The sequence below is a fragment of the Balaenoptera acutorostrata genome, chromosome 15, assembly GCF_949987535.1.
Source record: "Balaenoptera acutorostrata chromosome 15, mBalAcu1.1, whole genome shotgun sequence".
Taxonomy (NCBI): domain Eukaryota; kingdom Metazoa; phylum Chordata; class Mammalia; order Artiodactyla; family Balaenopteridae; genus Balaenoptera; species Balaenoptera acutorostrata.
The window spans coordinates 84683251-84703879 of NC_080078.1; the positions used below are offsets into that span (position 1 = coordinate 84683251).

General features: G+C 51.4%; 1 protein-coding gene across 1 annotated transcript; it reads right to left on the reverse strand.

Annotated features, from left to right (window-relative positions):
• Positions 1 to 221: 221 nt before the first annotated feature.
• ZBP1 (Z-DNA binding protein 1) lies at positions 222 to 9832 on the reverse strand. Its single transcript, XM_028167288.2, is given in 9 exon segments — positions 222 to 317; positions 319 to 452; positions 1809 to 2021; positions 3042 to 3245; positions 4382 to 4543; positions 5730 to 5903; positions 6316 to 6378; positions 6976 to 7185; positions 9752 to 9832. Coding segments are annotated over 9 exon segments (1212 nt in total). The 5' UTR covers positions 9786 to 9832; the 3' UTR covers positions 222 to 299.
• Between the last annotated feature and the right edge of the window lie 10797 nt (positions 9833 to 20629).

The following is a 20629-nucleotide window of genomic DNA, read 5'->3' on the forward strand; positions in this document are numbered from 1 at the left end:
GAGGAAGTCGGGTCTTGAGTGAAGGGCAGAGAATGGGTGGCCCTGATGGACGGCGGGCCCGGGAAGGTGACCCCCTGGCAGGCTGGCCCTGCCACCAGCAGCCCTGCCCTTGCCCCACGCCGGGCCCAGCCCAAATGCGGATGCACGCCGGCCATGTGTCAGGAGGCGAGAAGGTCAAAAACGACACTGAAGGCAGCAGAGAGCTCACTGGCTCCCAGGCCCTTCCTGCGCGAGTCCGCCTGCAGGCTGCTTGCTCTGAGTCCCACCCTCCGGGGACACTGGTTCTGCATCTCTGTCGCTCAGCAGGCGTCTTCTGTGCTTCTGGGACCCCGGCTCTTTGAGCGTCATAGCCGCTAGCTCTTCTGAGATGAGCGTCTCAGCGTTGACGGTGGCCGCCTGACTGCCGCCGGGAGGGACCTCGCTTCTGGATCGTGCAGCTCCGGAGGGAGGGTCTAGGGAAGAGATGGGGCCCCAGGAACACGTGAGCCGCCTCCCCTCGAGTTACCGAATAGCCAAGGCGATTTGCTTCACCGGGACTGAGGCTGCTGACCCGGACACAGGCTTCCCCTGTGGGTGACCTTGTGTCCCCATCTCCGAGGCCCCGTCCTTTCTCCCCTGGACCGTTGCTCCCGCTTCCTCAGCCCCCTTTGCTTTCCCCCGATGGTGTTAAGCCAGACTTTTAAATTGTGCCCCACATCAAGTTGCCCCTGCTTGAACCCTCCAGGCCTCGCCAGGTCACTTCATATAAGATCCGGACCTTTCTTCTGGGCTTCCTGGCACAGAGAGACCCGGCCTTGCCCACCAGATCTATTCCCTTCCTCTCCCTAGGCTCGTGTGTGTGATTCTGGATGTCACCCTTCTTCCCACCGCGGGGCCTTTGCACTAGCTGTTCCCTCCACTGGCAATGCTGTTCCCACATCTGTGCTTGGCCGGCTCCTCCTTCCCCACAGGCCTGGGCTTAGATGTCACCTCCTCCTGGAGCTTCTCTGACGGCCTGGCTAAGGCAGCTCCTCCCCGTCACGGCATTGCCCACCCACCGCCCCAGGTTTATAGATTTTTATAGTGTTGGTCTTAAAAGCCTCGAAAGGCTTGGTTTGTGACTGTCTCTAGTGCCTACTGGACTCTGGCCCCTGTGAGCGGGGAGTATTTGTCTGTCTGTGCTCTTAGCTGTATCTCCGGGGGAGGGAGTGTTTGAGGGCGGGAGTGGGGCCTGAGTGGGTGCATGAATGAATGAACAGCTTCTCCCTAATAATTGAAACGGGGAAGAAGCGTAAGGTGGCCACAGCATTATTTGGGGGGAAGAATCAGTGAAGTGGGTGACTAAGAATCAAGGAGGGATCATGTTCCAGAAGTTTCCAGGGAGGCCCAGCTTCACGGGCATGTGGCCTGGGCAGTCACACAGGCCCGTTCAGAGGGGCCTGTGCTCAGTTTACTGCTCTGCTGTCTTTGTCTTGAAATTCTTCCTAAGTTTTGAACAAGGAGCCTTGCTTTTTCTGGTTGCACTGGGCACCACAAGACACGTCACTGGTCCGGTCCAGGTGTCCCAGCAGTGAGGGGAGCGCATCCAGTCCTCACCACAACTCGGGAGTCACAGGCTAGTCTAATCACCCTCACTTTACAGACGGGGAAACAGAGGCTCCAAGCTGAGTGAGGGGTTAGGTGGACCCCACACGTTCTACCCTAGAGCCCCCGCTCCTGCTACGACCCTCTCCTGTCTCCCAGACTCCAGAAATGGGAGGCTCGTGACTGTTGGATAAATGAATGAATGAGAGAGGGAAAGAGGATGCACACGGGTGTCCCAGGCTCACCTGCGCTCCCTCCTGGCTCACTAGCCCTCGCGACTCCTCCGGGATGAGCCGCCCCTGGGTTGATGGTCATCTTGTTGTTGTTGCCTACGGTGGTGTCCTCCAGGAAGCACGAGCGAATGTGGACTCTCTGGGCCATGCCCCCTTCGGAGTGAGGTCCTGGTTCGGGGATTTGAATTTCGATGGAAGCTTCCGGGCCGGTACCCAGGACAGAGACTGCAGGTCAGCCAAAGAGAGAGATGCCGGGGGGGCGGGTGGGGAGGTGGACGGTGAGAGCAGCTGGACGGTGGGCCTGACCCCGAGCCTGGTTCTCAGGTCCTCCGTGGCTGACTGTCCTCCTGGAACCTCCCCTCAGTGGCCCACGCCGTGCTCTGTTGCCGGCGGACACGTGGCCTCACGCGGCATCTCTGCACATGCCTTTCACCTGCTGGGGCCTCCGGCTCCCTCGGCCCCCGGCTCTGCCAGCTTGGGTCCCCCTCCTCCTGCAGCCCAGCCCAGCTGACCTGGTCCTCTGTGCCTCCCCTGGGACTCAACCCCGCCCCCCGCTACCTCCTGCTCCCCGTCTCTCTGCTGCCTGCTTCCTGGCAGCTCTGGAATACCCTCTCCATCTTTGGTTAGAATCTTCATGTGGCCCCCAGCCCGGTCCCCAGCCCCAGCTGTCTCGCTCCTGCCTCTCCCAGCCAAGCGTCAGAAAAGAGCTGTCCACGCTCCGCCTCCCCTCCTTCCACTTCTATCCCCTCAAGTCACCACTGACCCCTTGTTGCTGGACCCTGCAGCCCTCCCTTGACCTCACCGGCCTCGCCTCTTCTGGAAACCCGTCCCCTGGTGTCCCTGGTTCTCCTCTTCTCTCTCAGGCCTCTCTGCTGTGCTCCCACCCCCCAGCCTGTCTCTCGATGACCAGTGCCAGGAAGGACACGGCCTGGGCGCTCTGGTCACTGGTGACAGCGCCTAGGTGCTCCCTAGATGCCTGTCCAGTTCCAGCCCAGCCATCTCCTTTGTTCCCACTTCAGCTGGCCCAGGAAATGATCCCTGCCCATTGTACAGATGAGGAAACTGAGGTTTCCTGAGGGGGGTAGTAGGGAATGGGAACCCACGTGCTAACTCTACAGCCTCCTGGTGGAAGGGAAAGAATTTCCCATCATGCCTCTCTCCCCACAAGGACTGGCTCAAGTTCCATCTAGCGAGGAGCCGAATGCAGTGGGGTGGGGGTGGGATGGCAGCCTGTTCTCCAGTTACCTGGGGGGCTGCCACAGGCGCTGTGGGCAGGGCCCTTGGCTGGGCTGTCATGAAGACTCATCTCGTTGCCGTGTCCCATCTGTACATGTCTGAGCACAGACTTCTCCATCCGGATGTCCTGGGGCCCCCAGGATCCAGCCAGGGGACCCTGAGTTGAGGGATCAGTGGACGCCATTGGAGGGAGGTAGAGGGGAGCCGTGGAGCCTGGCAGGGGACACAGAAACGTGACCCTTGACCCCCACCCTCTGACCCCCCACCCCACACACACATTAAGTCCTAGCCGGACAGAGGAGACAGGCTTCTGGATTCTTTCTGGACACCATCAGACAGGGAGTGATTACTTCAGGGTCTGGATTGGAGAGCAGGTGGGCCGGCAGAACAGTTAGCGTGGGGTTCCGGGGTTTTTACCACTGGTGCCTGGCGTGTCACTGGGGCATTGAAAACCCAGGCAATGAGCACATCCTCTGCTTCCTAGCTGTTCTCAATCCTCTGGGCCCATCAGGAGAAAGTCTCCTTTGGGGTTAACTTGCCCTCAGAGCTTCTGACATTGTTTTATTTTCTCAGCATTTATTTTTATGGTAACCTTCGTAGTTTTCAAGGTAATGTTGTAAAAGTTTACTTTAAAATTAATTTGAGTCGAATAAAAAGTAAACCATTTAACAACATGGAGTAAATAATCAGCCATGGGCGTGGCCAAAATTAGGGAGGTGGAGCTCAGAGGACCAAAGCTGGGGAAAGGTTGATCTAGATTCTAGAATAAAGTTCCTCATTTCACAGTTGGGGAAACTGAGGCCTGGAGCAGGGAAGGGCTCTCTCGAGGTCACAGGGAGCGCTCCCCCTTTGGGGTCAGTGCTCTCACTCTCATGTCCCATGGCTGGACTGATGGGTGGCCCTGTCTCCTCTCCCCGCTGTGCCCACCACGGAGCAGGCACCCATTTGCTTACTGTATTTCACCAAAGCTCGGATGCACCCATACGATGCATCCCAGTTTCTGAGATGTTAACACATGGGAAAAAATAGTGTCTCGGGACAATCAGGATGCTACAACGACCCCTTGTGACATCCTAGTGAGGAAGAGTGAATTGAGTTGTTTCTTGTGGGAAAATATTGGGTCCCAATGAAAATGAGGCAAAAGATGTCGGCAGGAAGGGAAAGCAGGAGAGGTTTGATCCAGGCACAAGGAGGGACATCCTTATTCCTGAGAAAGCCAGACAGGACCTTGGAGATCTGAAAGCTGCCCTTTCTCCCTGGAAGGTTGAATGCCCCCCACTCCCTGCCCCCACCCAGATGGAGCAGATGCCCCGACAGGTCCCTTCTCCTGGACATTTCAGAGGACTCACCATTTTCCCCAGGGGCCATTTTTCTCACTATGACATTCCCGTGTCCAATCTGGATGCCTTTGGAGTTCTCAATGGAAATGTGGCTGCTTGGTCCATTCTGACAGATCATGTTGATTGGATTTTGCTGGTAAATAACTGGGGAGGACTGATTTCTAGAACCTTCTGCAAAATAACATTCCACTCAATCCCTTTGTATCCCTCTAGGAGTCAGAAGTTCCAAATACTAGTTGGCAGCATCAAAATCTCCCGGGGAGCTGGTTAAAACACAGATTCCCAGGGCCCCACCCTGGGGTTCTGAGTCAGTAGGTCCAAGGTGGGCCCCAGGAAGTGGAGTGTTTACCAAACACTGCAGGTATCACAGACGAGCCTTGCTTGGACTTTGTCCCGCAGGCCACCCTACCCCTGTGTCCTCTGCCACCCTGGGAGGATGGCAGGTGCCTTGCTGCTTGCCCACCCTCTGTATCTCTCACTGCGAGGAACCCACAGCCCTAACCATTGCTTCCAGGGTCCTCTCTTCCTTTAGGGAAGGATGCAAGGCGGCCGTCCATAGGCTGTTTCTGGCCATGGGATAAGCTTTGCTTGACTCACAAGGCATTTTTAAGAATTTGGATTTGTCACCAGTGTTTAACATCCAGCCTAGGATGCTGAGACCCCCCCCTTGGGTACCATAAGCAGGGGTGTCAGCCCCACGTGGGCTCCACACACGGGGCCGCATTCCCACCTTCGTGAGCCCTTGGCTCTTGTGCCTTTGTGAGCCCCTACATCCATAAAAAATATTTAAAATTACATTTTATGACTGGGTTGGGATAAAGACAAATATAATCTCGGCTAGAGTCATTATTAGTTATTCATTGTTACTATAATACTCATTTTTTCTTCTGATTTTAAGAGAAACTAGAGCATTTTTGTGACCCCCTAAAAGCACCGTGGGCTCTAGGCCCGGTACCTGCTGCACGTAATGGATAAGTCGGTTCTGGGACTCTACCCTGTGGGTATCTGAGCCCAGCCTGGCCTACTCCTTCAGCAGCCTTAAAACTCCAAGTTGAGCAAAGTGCTTACAGAAGACTGTTAGCAAACTCAGGCTGAGACCTGTGCCCCAGGACTGATACAGTCAGGGGTGGGCCACACCTCTAGGAAGCCCTCCCTGGTTACTCCTGCCAGCATGCCCCTCCCTCCTGGAACCCTCTTCCAGGGACGGGGCAGCAAGACCACAGCAAGCTTCTGACGAGGTGGGGAGGCAAAGAGCTTAGCAGGAGCCCAGCAAGGACCAGGTGTTGGGTGTTATTCTTTCTCTTCACAGCTCTGCCCTCTGCCCCGTCCAGGTGTGGGCAGCAGGTAAAGGGCCTACCTGGTTGATAAATAGCCCAAGAGTTTGATTTCTGGTCTAAGTCCAGGAGGTGCTTGTTCCTCATTGCATACAAGTCTGGGTTGACTTCCTTCGCTGTCTTCATTCCCAGGGACTGGGCAATGATCAGGGCTCTACGGGGCCCATGGGCTTCCAGAAACCGGAAGATCTCTTCCTCTGGGAGGCAGGACAGCAAGTGGTTAAGGAGGACCCCGGAGGCTGAATCTGCTCCCCTGCTTACCAGCTGTGTGACCTGGGACAGACGCAGCCTCTGTGCCCATTTTCCTCATCTGTAAAATGGGCATAATTATAATGGACCACAGAGGTTGTTCTGGGGGTTGGGGATGTTCGTCAAGGGCTCTGAACAGTGTCTGGCACATGCTAGGTGCACAGTAATTGCCAACTACCCATCAAATGGTTTCTCAGCCATTTAGCTTCTTTCACCGAAAGGCAGAGTCTTGACTCCGAACACTTTGTGGGGACCTGTTAGTGGGTGGGGCATGGCCCCTGAACACTTGTAACTTCTCGAGTGGCCAAGGAGAGTCTGGGGTCAGAGGGAACAGGAGCTGAAAGGAAACGAGATACTTACGCCGCTGACTGAGCTCAGGGCCAGGCTTCCGGGGAATTGCAACTGCATCTTCCTGGGGCCTCTCTGCTGGGAAGAAAGACGGTCAGGGGTCAGCAGAGCGGGAGTGGGGATGGGGACCCTACCAGACAGAGGTGGGCTGCTCTGTAGAAGGCCCTAGCGCATGGACACTCCAAACTTGGATTCTACAGTTAAAGGAACTTAGCTTCAAAGCCCGCCCCACCCCCTTCCAGCTGTGTGGCTTGGGGTTGGGGGGCAGACCATCTACTCCCTCCGGGGTTGTGTGTGGGCTAGGGGACCCCCGGGCACCGCACCAGAGCTAGAAAAGCGGATCTCGTGCGATGCTACGGCTATTCTATTATTATCATATCGTTACTGCCATCATCATCACTATTAATGTTTTGCTGAGCACCTACTACGTGCTGGCACTAGGCTCAGCCCTTTGCATCAAATCCTCTTGCAACCCTACAAGGCAGCCCTACTGTGACCTCCACTGGCCAGAAAAAGAAATCAAGATGCAGTGAGGGTACATCATGTGTCCCCGAGGGCAGAGCCTGTATTTGAACCCAGGCCCAAATCCGGGCTAGGCTGTTGCCAGGACTGCTCGTGCTGGGTCCAACACCTGCCCCCTCCAACTGCCCCTGTCCCAGGATGGCAGGTTACCCAGCTCTGCGGGAACCACTTCTTTGGCTCCACCATCGGCCAAGCACCACGTCGCGGGGCCTACGAGCAGGACTCCCTTTGACTCCTTCTTCACCTTGTGGAGGACCTGGCTGAGCTTCTTCTTGGGCACCTGGCATTTCTTCACCAGCTGGGCCGTCTTCACGGGGGAGTCAGAGTCCCTCAGCACCTCCAAAATCCTCTGCTCAAGGTCTGGGGGAGGGAGACAGGGGCAGAGACAGAACTGAGTCCCCCAGCTACCCAGCCTGGGCTGGTGGCCCCCCAGAGAGGAATCCAGGGCAGAGGCAGGGACAGAGGTCTGAGCAGACATCCACCAGCATCTCTGTTCAGGGAGGGGCACATGGGCTGCTCAGAAATGACCTTGGCTGGACAGCCTGGAGGCCAGAGGCGGCGCCAGGCCTTCCGAGCGTCCCCCCCACCCCCGAGTGAGCACCGGAGGGCAGGTGGGAGCACTCAGCTCTCAGGCGTCCTCCGAGAGAGGGGAGTGGAGGCGGCAGGATGCTGGAGGCGGGGGCAGAGCACAGGAAGGAGGGGAGGGGGGAGGGGGGAGGCCCACCCCGGTGTTCTCCGTCCCCCATCCCCCTCCTCCCGGTGGCATCTGCCCCTCCTCTTGGGCTCACAATCCACTTGGGCGATGTCACTATTCATCCCCACCAGAAACCCAACAGCCGTTCAGAAACAGATCTTTCACCCTGATGCCCAATCCTGGAGTCCTAGCAACACTGTCCCTGGCTGTCTCGAATCCTCTCTTCTTTCGCTGCCTCTACCTCCTACTCCTTGTCACCACCATCTCCCGGATGACAGCAACGCCACCAACTCCTGGTTCTGCCAGCCTCGTCTTCACCCACCCTCAGCTTCCCTTCAAGGGCCAACCTGTCTGCATTCCCTTCAGACGCACTCACCCCTGGGCCTTTGCACATGCTCTTCCCTCTGTTAGGAGCACTATTCCCTCCCTCCACCCGTCCAACGGATACTCCACCTCAGGTTTTGTTCAGACTCCATCGTTGGGAGGCTGTCCTGGATGCCCTGAGCGGGTGGGGTGCTGGTTGTGTGTGGGTCCCCTGCAGAGTGTCCCCAAGGATCCCCTGCTGTGATTGCCAGGTTCACTGTAGTGGTTCAGTGTCTAGCATGGGGCCAGGCACACAGTAGGGCCTCAGGAAATAGCATTTGAATGAAGGAGTGACTGAGTGCAAAAGTGAGTGTACACTACTGGGTAGGTGTTTGCCCAGATGACCTGGGCAAGGGATGAGTAGCTCCTGCGGGGCCTGTTTCCCCGCCTGAGTTAATGGTCCTAAGCAGGATGCCTCGAGGCTCAACAAGGAACTTTCCAAACGGCCCCTACTCCTCCCAGACAGGCTCCCATAAACCCAAGCCCGCTGCCCTGCGGGGAGTGAGAGAACTGGTCAGACACAGGGCCTGCAGCGCCACGAGCTGGGGAGAGGAAATGCCTGTCCTGAGAACCCTGAGGGAAATGCAAAGCAGGGCCCTTCTTGGAAAGACCTAGGTCCCCTTCCAGGGCAGCAACCCAATCCTTTACCTTCTGGGTTTTTCCTGGATTCCTAGTGGGGGAAGGGACAACCCATTTGCCAACTCTGCGCTGGGCACCGTGGCCTTGCCCTTGTGGTCGGAATGTTTGCATCCTTCTGGGCGCAGGTGATGTGCAATTAGAACACGTGGGGTCACCCACCCCTTCACCCACCAAACTACCCCTCAACCGGGATACCTGTCCAACCCACTGCGGCTTTGCCTAGTTTTAAAAAGAGTTTTGATTCTTAAAAAACCTGCCCCTGGGTGAGCCTCTTCCCCCTCCTCCAGTGCCCTGACCCCAAAGGGGAAATGGGGTCCGTGCGGTGAAGGCGGGGCTGGCGTCACCTGCTGAGTCTTCAGGCTGGTGAACTGGAAGTTGTGAAACAGATGAGGTGTAAGTGACACGTCGGTTAAAAGGAGAATCTGCCGGGGGGCAAGTTAAATTCAGTTACCGAGTGCCTCCGACATGTCTCCTTGGGGAAGTACAACAGGAGCTTGGGAACCAGCCTGGGGTCCTGGGTCACACCCAGTCGGCACCCCTCCCCAGCACACCCTATTTTCCTGGTTTTGAGCCCCAGCTCTGCCACCTACTAGCTATGTGACCTCCCTGGGCCTCAGTTTCTCCATCTGTGAAATGGTGGTAATAGCAGCTACTTCAGAGATGGTGGTGAGGATTAAATAGCTAACAATCACAAAACAAAGACAAACAAAAAGCATCCCAGCCCACAACCCTCATGCTTTCAGTGGGGACCCTAGAAAAGAGCACTGCTCAATAACAGTTAACTTGCATCATGTGTTTCCAGGAATAAAGTGCTATCCGAGGAAAGAATGCAACAGGAGGAAAACCACATACATGCACTTGCCCCTCCTAGCAGACAACTTCTGTTCTTCCTCAAAATGAGTGTGAAGATGGGTGTTAAGGCCCCAGGCTCAGCCGTGGTCCCCTGAGTCATTTCACCTGCAAGCCTCAGTGATCTCACACGTAAGATGGAAACCTCATCAGGCTTGCCCCTGTGAGTTATTGCAAAATGCACACAAAGTATGTTGCAAGATGCCTGGGCAGAGCAAGGCTCTGAACCTGATGCGATGCCCTCTCTCCCTCTTTCTTACTACTGTTGTGCTTTCAGATACTGTCCTCTCGTGGCTGTAATCTGGACCAAGAAAAGGAACCAGAAAAAAGGTGCAAGTCCCACCCGGGCACTCCCACTGTTCCTTAGAAGGAAGAACGTACCTGCGTCTCCTGGGTTGGCAGGGGCCTCAGCCATGCTGGCAGCAGCTGCTGGGAGCCCAGGGGACTTGAAGGCAGCGGCAGGCTCCCTGACCCCGTGGCCTGGAGAAGGTGGGCCCGGTCGAGGCTGGGTATGCTTTTGTGGTCCTGGCGGTGCTTCTGGCAGCTGTGGAGAGATTCCAGCTTCACCCAGCCAGCTGTCAGCTGTGCACACACCCCAGAAACAGATGTCTAGTCAGCTCAAGCTGATCAGATTCTGGAGAAAAAGAAAATGAAACTTCTGTGTGTGGCTTTTGGAGGAAACAAAATTGAAACCGGAATTGATAAGCAAGACACAGTTAGGCCTCCAACTAGATGTTAGTAAGGAGCAGCTGAGCTGGGCAAGACCAGAGCTTCCTCTGGGGCCAGGGGACTTCCCACCGCTGCCCACCCTGAGCCCCACACTCAGGCCAAGACACCTGGGTGGGTGGATGGGTGGGTGCCTGCGTTTGTGCATATCAAAACAACAACCCTCTTTAATGAGTACTTACTATGTGCTTTCCAATCTCGTGTGCCCCTGAATCATCTACAGGGTAGGGGCCAGTACTGGCCTCTTTTCTTAGGAAACTGAAGCTTGGGTCAGTGAGGCCACTTGTCCAAGGCCACAGAGATGCTTGGGTTCTAACTCGGCCCCACCATTTACTGTCTGTGGCGCCTTGAGCAAGTTATTTAACCTATTTATGCCTCAGTTTTCTCGTCTGTGAAATGGGCTAATAAAGTAGCAACCTCAGGAGGTGGTGGTGAGGACTAAAAGGGTTAATTCATGCCTTCTACAGTCATGAACACAGCTGGACACCCACTTACCTATTTCTGGAAGAAGGATGTATCGCTTTTGTAAATTCTCAAAGGGGCCATTGACACCCCCCCCCCCCCGCCCCAAGCAGTTCAGAGCCACTGTTCTGGTCCAGGTAACAGAACGGGAAGCTGAAGCCTACAGAGGTGAACGGCTTTGTGTGAGGCAGCCCAGAGGGTCAAGAACTCAGCCCTGGAAACCCCTGGGCCTGGGGTCCCAGCTGCAGAAGTTGGGGAGGGGGTGCCAGGCCCAGGCTCCCAGGGGGACCCCATCCCTAGCATTTCTGCAAAGGGAGGAGCTCAGGAACAAGTACAGCCATGGAAAGGGCCCTGGAGACTTGACTCAAAGGTGTCCTTGCAGAGCAAGCAGGAAAAATCCTGATGCCCCATCCACACGCAGACCACTTAAATCCCAATCTTGGTAGGCAGGGCCGAGAGTCCCAGGTGATTTCATTCCAACCAAATGTGGAGTGTTGGACAACTCGATAAAAACAGGAAGCCACGATGATGCTTTTGTTCCTTTTTAAATGTAAAACCAAAGAAACGTGTACCTCTATGTAAACTGACAGTCTTAATTTTAAATACGAAGTAATTTGGGGTGCTGGGGGAGATTGTGGGGCGCCCTCCGGGCTCTTGCTGAGCCCCTGCGGGAGGAAGGGAGGCGCCGTGCCTGGACTAGCCACTAGGTGGCGCCCGCTCACCAGCCTGCGTCCCGGCTTCCCTCGTCCGGTCCCTCTGATTTAAGGGGCCTCTCACCTGTCCCCTACCCTAGAAAAACCCCAACTCCATCTGGCTGTACCCCAGCGTCTCCCCATTCCCCATGCCTCTCCTACACAGGCTCCTTGGCTCCTTCCCTGCGTGCTGCTGACCTCTTAGTATGGACACCCCGACCTAGGCCTTGACTTGGGTGCCTGGTGGGCTTGCAGGTCCGGCTGAGGAACTCAAGCTTGATCTGAGGGTCAACTTTGCTTCTGGCCCGTGTCTGTCTGGACATGTTTGGATGGCCCTTTCCGGTGCCCCTGTGTCCCCATCATCCCCTCCCTAGCTGTGTGTCACTACCTCCCTGAGCCTTGGTTTCTTTAATTATAAAACAAGGATAATAGATAAGAAAAAGCATGTTTATCTGCCCTTTAGTTGGTGTTCACAAAATTTGCATCATTTAGAAAATGTGACGTGGTGGGTCTCCATAACTCCATAATATAACTTTTAGACATTAGGGGAAAAAAAAAAAAAAAAGCAAGAGAGAAAGAGAAAGAAAAGACAATTTCATGTGGGTGGGCTCCATCTTCCATAGCATTCCGTGGCACATTTGGAATTCATGGAAGTCATGAACCTGCTGTGAGCATCTCACCACACTGAGTGGGATTCTCACTTCTAAAGTTTTAATGAGCTTGTATTTCCTCGTCTCAATTTAAGAGACTTTCAAGGTAATTTTGACCATGATATTGCTTTAACTGCAATGTCAGTGGCTTAAACGATACAGAAACTTGTGTCTCTCTCCTAAAACAGTCCGGTAGGCAGTCCAGGTGTGGTGTGGCTCACCATAGTGTTGAGATCCAGGCCCCCTCTATCTTGTTGCTCTGCCATTTGTGGCCTTACGTTCTAAGATGGCTGCTCAAGCTCCAGCCATCACAACTGCATTCCTTACAGCAGGAAGGAGGCAAGGGAAGAAGAGTAAGTACCTCTCCTTTAAGAATACTCACAAGTTGCACAGACATTCCCCTGACATCCATCAGTCCCATGGCCCAGCAAGGGAGGCTAGGAAAGATCTTTATTCTGGGCCACCATGAACCTAGCTAAAATTAGGCGATCGATTAACTTCCAAATAGGGGACAACAGATATCAGAGGATACTTAGCTGTCCCTGCCATTACGAGGCTCTGTTTTCCCCCCAAGAAAGGAATGAGGAAACCTCTTCTATGCCTTGAAGGATATCTGTTCGCTGGAGCTTATGTATTGAGCAGGCCCGAGGCTGAGTTCAAAGGTAGTTCCCACACTCTCAGAGACTCCCGTCCAGCATGGAAGACAAAAGGGGAGAGGAAGGGAGACAGGGACTCTGGTGACCCCCGACTCTGCCTGGGAAGGACCTCAAAGCCCACAGGAGTTCCAAGATGGTGCTACTGCGGGCTGGGGCCCAGATCCCTTTTTGCCTTGGAAAGCACACTCCTTTTTCATGGCTTGTGTTTTTCTGGAAACTATTAGAACTCTCCACCCAAACCAGATGATAATTACACGTTACTGATCTCTAGTCTTTAAATTTCTCTCTCTCTCTCTTTTAAAAGAGAGATATTTTTACTGCACATTGTGTTGGCAAAACCCAGTCTCCTTTCTACCCAGCAGCCTGGATGTTATGATCACGGTTCCTCTGTGAATTCACCTCGGGGGGAGGGAGTGGAAAGGTCTGAAGGCACCAATTGGGGACAATAATGTGTCTTTGGCCAGGGGCAAAGGGCAGAGAACCAGAGGTGGCCAGAGACAGGGACTGCACAAGATCACAAGTGCTACCAGCGGAGGGCGAGGGGCAAAGACCCAACCAGGGGCTGCAGGGGGCAGCGGATTCTCAGTGCAGCCCCCAAAGGCATCTGCCCGGGCTGCGTTCACTGACCTTCAAGGCAGAGCTCAGTGAGCCTCCTTGGGTCATCACGTCAGATAGGCCTGGGGTTCTGATCCCCAGGCCCCGATCTCGTACCTCTGCGCCTCGAGCTGGTCACTACTCTTTCTGAGCCTCCATTTCTCCTTTTGTAAAAGGGGATCACAGCAGCTCTACCCTGGGCTTGTGGCAAAACTAACCTGAGATCTTGCTCCGGAAGGTCCCAGCAGAGCACCGCGCACGTAGCACGCACGTGCTCAATAAACAGGAGCTATCGTATCTTCATGGTATGACCCACCTATCCCTCTCTGAGTGACGAGCAGTCCCATTTACTCATCTGGTCTTGCACCAACTCATTCCTTGTGCCCAGGCTAAGTGCTGGAGCCATTGGGGGGGGGGGGTGCGGGGCGGGGGGGGTGAGGGCACGGCGGGGAGAAAGCCCCAACCCCCTGCTAGTTCCTGGCTCTACTTCCCATGTCGGCTGCAGAAAAGGCCACACTACCCAATCGAGGGATTGACAGGTGACTCAGGCCAAGTCCTGGGTCCCCTCCCCCAACTCCCAGCAGTGCTGGCTGGTAAAGGGGAGCTGGGCAGGGGTCACATGAGTCAGGGAGTTGGGCAGGGGCGAGGGCATCGAAGGCCATGATTGAAACTTGTGATCTTCCCTCGGAGCAAAGGAAGAGTTCCTGGAAGATTTTCACCCAAGGTGGGTTGGGGATTGGGAGAGGCCACCAGGGGTGCCAGAGAGCGTTGGCAGGAGGTTGACGGCGGAGAGGGGCTGTGGCCACAAGGAGGCAGTGTGGAGCCCAGGGGAGGGACCTGTGGCCAGCATCAGGCTGCTTTCACACCCTTCCTTCCCGCACTAACTCTTTTTAGAAGTCCTTCCCCACACCCCCCAAAATAGATTGAAATGAATTCACAACTAACTTTTATTTTTATAATCAAAAGATTTTTTGATAATGCTGCTTCCAAAATTCTTTGCCTACAAGAAATTCATTTAATTACAATTGGCCACAATTCCTCCACCGAGGGTCCAGCATTCTTGGGAATTCTTGCACAATGAAGAGATCTCACCTATAAATTTGTTTCAAATATAATGAGGTATAACGAAAATTTTTTGACGACTAAATGGAACAGTTAATGAACTTGACATAATGTTATGTCTTCTAGATGTTTAATTAAACATTTATTGATTCTGATTTTGCAAGGTTTTCCCCCCATATTTTGGAGTTCAAACATTTTCAAAAGCTCTTGAAGCATCTGTAGGCCTGAGGTGCTAAGACTTCTACACCTGGAAGATAAAATGGGGAAAGGCAGAGAGACAGATTGCGAGGGCCAGGATTCCTGGTCTTTTGGGGATCGTGGCCCAAGGTGAGCTGTGGCCAGGGTGTTGTCGAGTATGGGATAGAAGATGGGCACCAACAGAATACTTTTATGTATTAATTCGTAACTTCTTTTAATTTTAAATGGGTAACGTACTCTAAAATTTGACCCGAAGATGTTTCTTAAAAGACTTATAGCAACTGATTTATTTAGAGCTGGATAGCAACTGGATAGCAACTGATTTATTTAGAGCTTACTATGGACCTTATTTCCAGTGCTTTACATTATTTTATTCAGTTCTTCCAGCAATCCGACAAGTAATATGAAATCTGCATTTTACAGATAAGAAAACTGAGGTACAGAAAGATTACTAAGTAACCTGGGCAAGATCATGGAGCCAGTGGGTGAAATCGATGGAGTTGAAACCCAGGCTATCAGGCTCTAGAAGCCAAGCTCTTAGCAATTATTTCTATTGTTTTGAACAGGTATGTTGTCATCCTGCCACAGGATAAGGAGCAGTGCTTTCTATGCTGGACAACTTAGTGCTGCCTGGTGTGACTTATCAGATCTAGCAGGAAAAAAGTTGATATTTTATTCTTTTTTCTAAAGTTTCTTTGACTGAGTGTACCTGTCTTAGTCAGCTTAGCTGCTGTAACAAAATACCATAGACCAAGTGGCTTAAACAACAAATATGTATCTCTCAGTTCTGGAGGCTGGAAGTCCAAGGTCGTCAGCAGATTTTGTGTCTGGTGAGATCCACCTCCTGGTTCTTAGATGCCTGTCTTCTCTCTGTGTCCTCAGATGGTGGGGGTGAGGGGGAGCGAGCTCTCTCATGACTCTTATAAGGGCACTAATCCCATCATGGAGGCTCCACCCTCACAACCTCATTTAATCCTAATCACCTCCCAAAGGCCCCACCTCCTAACACCATCTCATTGTGGGGTAGGGTTTCAACACTGAATTTGCTGGTGGGGGGACCCAAATATTCAGTTCTTAACAGTGTCCATATGAGCAGAGCCCTGTCCTAAGTCCTCCGAGACACAGAAACCTAAGTTAGTAGAAAAGAGTCCAATATTTAAGATTTTTGTTCTCATTAACAATTTTTATATTGATTGATTGAAATGATATTTTGGCTATATTGGGTTAAAAACAAGACTTGGTGACTGTATGTCCACACCTGAGCAGACACACAGGAGCTCCCCCATCCCTTCCTCACAGAGAGCTCTTCTCTCCAAGATGCTCTGATCTCTCACTTCACCCACCACCACTTTAGAGTTTGTTGTCTGAGGCTGGGTGCCCCAGAGTTGAGTGCAAGTAGTTATTTGGGAGGTGAAGCTAGGAAACCCTGGGAGGGTGGTGGGGACCTGGGACAGGGGAATGATGAGCTAATGGAGGGCTTTGCCATCAAGCAAGCCCCCTGGGGGCACCTGGGGTTCAGTGCCGCAGGGAGCGCTAGGAATGCTGGAGCACGGGGAACATCTTCTCAGGGCTCCCCGCTGAGGTCGAGGGAGCTGGGGTGCTTACCCTCTGCTCCCATCACTGAAGGAGGCTGCTCCCAACCGTGTCAATCCCCCAGCCTGTCTGGCCTGCAGCATGGTGGGCAGTTGGACTCACATGAAAGAAATGGAAAAGGCCAAGGAGATATGATGGGGATACCGATGGCATTTGCTACAGTTCTCTGCACAAGTAACTCCTCTTGGGACTGAGGCCCCAGGGGTTAACTAGCTGGGGAGGGACAAGGGGTGGCTTTGAATCCAGATCAAATGATCACAGAGCCGGGCCCTGAGTCCATCCTTTGCAGCTTCCCCTGCATTTGCCCACACCTGTAAAGAACAGGCAGGAGTCTAACTCCATGAATTTTAAAAATTCATTTTTACATTTGCTCACTCAATCAAGTTAGATGCTTTTAAAGGCAAATTTAATTATTTTGAGCTCAATAAAAGCCTTTTAATAAGCTGAACATCATGGTCTCAGTGTTTTGCTTTCAGGGTTATCAGTCATGGCAAGGAGGGGCCACAAAGGGGAGGGGAGAGTTGGGGGGGGGACGTGGGGCAGGGGGAGGGGCAGATCATGCCAGCCCACACACACGGGCGTGAACACACACATACTCACACACACACATGCATGGGTGGATATTTATTTTAAACTTTTATTTGCACGTTTAAACCCATCATTTGTTCCAGATCGTTTAATTGTGAAGCTTTTATAATATTTTGTTTTATTTTTAGAAACAGTTCTTTTACTTCGAGACAACTGTACAACGTGTTAAAGAAAATGCGATGCTGATTTGGCACAGACTTCCTGTGTGTTCTGTCTCCCCCGTTTGGCTCACACATCCTTCCTCACTCTGAACGTTCCATCTATGCCCGCGACTGAGACAGGAAGCCAGACACACATGCTGAAATAATTTCAACAAATATCAACTTTAAACCAACTTGAAGTAGTCAAAATGGCAGGGCTGGTTCAGGCACCGCAGCCTTCCCCAGCTCGGTGCAAAGGAGGCAGCACGGACTACACATGGCAAAAGTGTTGCCGTGTTTATAAAAAGCTTTCTGTTTTCATCATTAATGCCTTTACTAGTCCAGTGTAATGGCACCTGCTGGTTTTGGCTGTCCAGCACCCAGCCCCGTTCTTCTGGCACAATCACTCCAATTTTCCTTTGGTGAGCCACCTCACCCCCTTCTCAATCCACATGGATGGGAGGAAGATGACCCCACCGCTAGGTCCAGAGCAGGGCATGAGACTCTAACCAGGCCAATCAGAGCACTCTCTTCTTTTGGCTGTGGTGATTGGCTCAGGGATGGGCACATGACCTGAGCCAGCCAATGGGATTCTATTCTGAGACTTGTGATAGAAGATTGAGAGCTAATTTCTTCCCACTTGACTTAGAGCTGTCGGGAAATGAACCTGGAGAAAAGGTGGCGGGAGAGGAGAATCTGCTTGAAAGGGAAGTCGAGATGAGCAGTTCGATGGAGACAGACACCTTCCTAAAATCATGGTGTGCACATCTGGACCTGGAGGGCATGTGATCTAGCCCAGCTCCCAACCAGTTACAAGAGTCAATGATTCCCTCTTCTGCTGAAGCCAGTCTCAGTTGGTTTGGGTCATTTATTATATAAAGAATTAACAAGAACATACACTTTTATCAGACAGAAGACTAAAATACTGGATGAACTGATTCTAGGCTACTTGGTGGACATCTAGGAATGGAAAGCATTTTTGAGGGAGGATAGAGAGGGAGAGAATCCTTTTGCCATGTGCTTGGCATGTGGCCTTGGCTTTTACACCCTCAGTTTGAACCACTGTGTTCTGTAAAAACATTAATATTAGGAGTTTCTTTCTTTCTTTTATCCTGATGAAATATTATCACCTGTGTACTGAGACGTATGCCTGAGCTGTTCATCACAAGATAGTTTATAAAGGTGAAGGAATTATAAACAACCTAGATGTCCAACTAAAGGGGACCAGTTAAGTAAATTAGGAAATCTGTACAATAGAATTCTCTGAAGCTATGAAAAAAATGCCATATAGAACTGTATTTATGGATAAAGAAAAGTGTTTATAGTATATTAAGGAAAGATGTTTATAAAGCTAGAGGATGATTCCATTTTTAAATATATGTGATTACATATAACAGAGAAAAATGCCTAGAGAGAGTATGGATTATCTCTTAGCAATACATAGGTGATTTGTATTCCATATTTTCTACGATATAATGTGTATAATTTGTATTCTATAATTTTCTACATTTTCTACAATAAATGTGGATTACCTGTGTATCTTGTCTGCTGGGGCTGCCATAACAAAATACCACAGAAGACAGGGGGCCGGGGGCTTAAAGAACAGAATCTAATTTTGTCACAGTTCTGGAGGCTGGAAGTCTGAGATCAGTATACCAACCTGGTTGGGTTCTGGTGGGAACTCTCTTCTTGACTTACACATGGCTGATTTCCAACTGTGTCCTCTGATGGTTGAGAGAGAGAGAGAGAAAGAGGGAGAGAGAGCACGGGGTGGGGGGTTGGGAGAGTTCTCTGGTATCTCTTCTTCTAAGGGCACTAATCCCATCATGGGGGCCCCACCCTCATGATCTCACCTAAACCTAATTACCTCTCAAAGGCCCCATCTCCAAATACCAACACATTGGGGGTTAGAGAGTCAACATATGAATTTGGGGGACACAATTCAGTCCATAGCACAGTGTAATAAAAAATAATAAACAAAACTCAGTTCTTTATATTGAATGGGACTTTGCATGCAATGAACAATATCCACATAGTCACAACAATGTAAACAGCATTTACTGAATTTCAGTTTTAGGATCAACTCACAGATAAAGCACAGAGGACTGAATTATACTATGGGCAGAATAGAAATGTCACTCATCTTGATAAGTTGGAAGTAAAAATGGAGAGAACACAGGTAGAAAGGAAGTGAAAGGAGGTTGGGAAGAGGGGGTGAGCTGAAGACCAGCCAGGCCAGGGGTACAGTCTCCTCAACTTGCCAGGTGGGGAGTCCAGAAACACCGTCCCCGCAGAGGGAACACAAAACAGAGGTGTAGATAACAGTACTTGAAGTCATAAAGACAATCATAAAAGGAACCCAAGTAAGAACATTTCTTTATTGGGAAGTAGGGAGGCGTGTCAATGTGCTAAATCCTTGTCTGTCAAAGCAGGAAGTCAGTAGGTAACGTCTCGACTTTGGGAAACCGCAGGCTAGAGGTAGAAGATTATTGTTTTGGAGATGAAGTGGTCATTCTCAGAAGGAAGAGGTATAAGAACCGCTGTTGTCGCCAAGGGCTGGGCTGTGGGTTTGGAAAAGACGGGGCAGGGGGCTGTCGCTTTGGACCTGCTGTTTTACTTTGATAAGAATGTAAAATATACACAATAAAAAAACAAAAAACAAAAAAACCCCACATCCCTGCCTGTTACAGACTATAAGGGACAGCGTCCTGCTTATCTCAGTGGGGTTCTCAGCAAGAACCATGGGGCAGGACTCACCTCCCAGGCCTGTTTCCCGGAAGAAGCCAGGACTCAGGTTGGTAAAACAATCTATGTTTGCAGGACCTTGGAGGGAGGGGAGGTGGAACAGGTGATGCCCAGGGGAGTTTTTCAGGACAGTGAATCTCTTGTGTATGATACTGTAATGGTGGATACATGACACTAAGCATTTGTCAAAACTTTACAACACAAAGGATGAACCTTGGTGTATGTAAATTAAAAAACATTTAGGAGGTCAGAGGATCCCAGGATGGAAGGCAGAATGTGACAAGACACTGTAACTGTCTTACAAACGTGTGTCACTGCCTCAGGGAAAGGGGTTGGGGAAAGGGTGCTGACCTAAGTATCTTTGGAAATGTATGACCCTTGATGTGATGTGATGAGAAGGGCACTTTACCTCTGGGTTCTTCCTCCCCAAAACCCATCACCCCAGTCTAAACTATGAGAAAATCCTCAGACAAATTCCAATACAGGGACATCCTACAAAATAAATACCTGACCAGGACTCCCAACTGTCAAGGTCATCAAAAACAAGGAAAGTCTGAGGAACTGTCAGAGCCCAGAGAAGCCTCAGGAGTTGTGATGATTAATGTCATGTGGTGTCCTGGGTGCGGTCCTGGACCAGGAAAAGGATGTTAGGGAAAAGCTAAGGAAATCTGAATAAAGTTTAGACTTTAGTTAATGATAATATATCAACATTGATTAATTAATTGTAACAAATATAACACACTGGTGTAAGATGTTAATAATGGGTGAAACTGGGTGTATGGAAAGCCCACTATTTTCTCAATTTTTCCATAAACATAAAAATGTTCTCAAAATAAAGCTTATTTTTTAAGGTTTATTTTTTTAAAAAAAAGATACAAAGAAGAATGGGATTCTTTTTTATCTTTTAGTGTGATGCCTGGAGCTGCAGCAGCCATCTTGCAGCCACGTGGGGTTCTAAAGCAGAGATCAGAAAACTTTTCTGTAATGGGCCAAATAGCAAATATTTTAGGCTTTGTGGACCATTTGGTCTCTGTCGCAACTGCTCAACTTTATCGTTATTGCACAAAAGCAGCCATAGATGATGTGTAACTAAGCTGGTGGGGCTCTGTGCCAATAAAACTTTATTTACAAAACCAGACAGCTGGGGATTTGG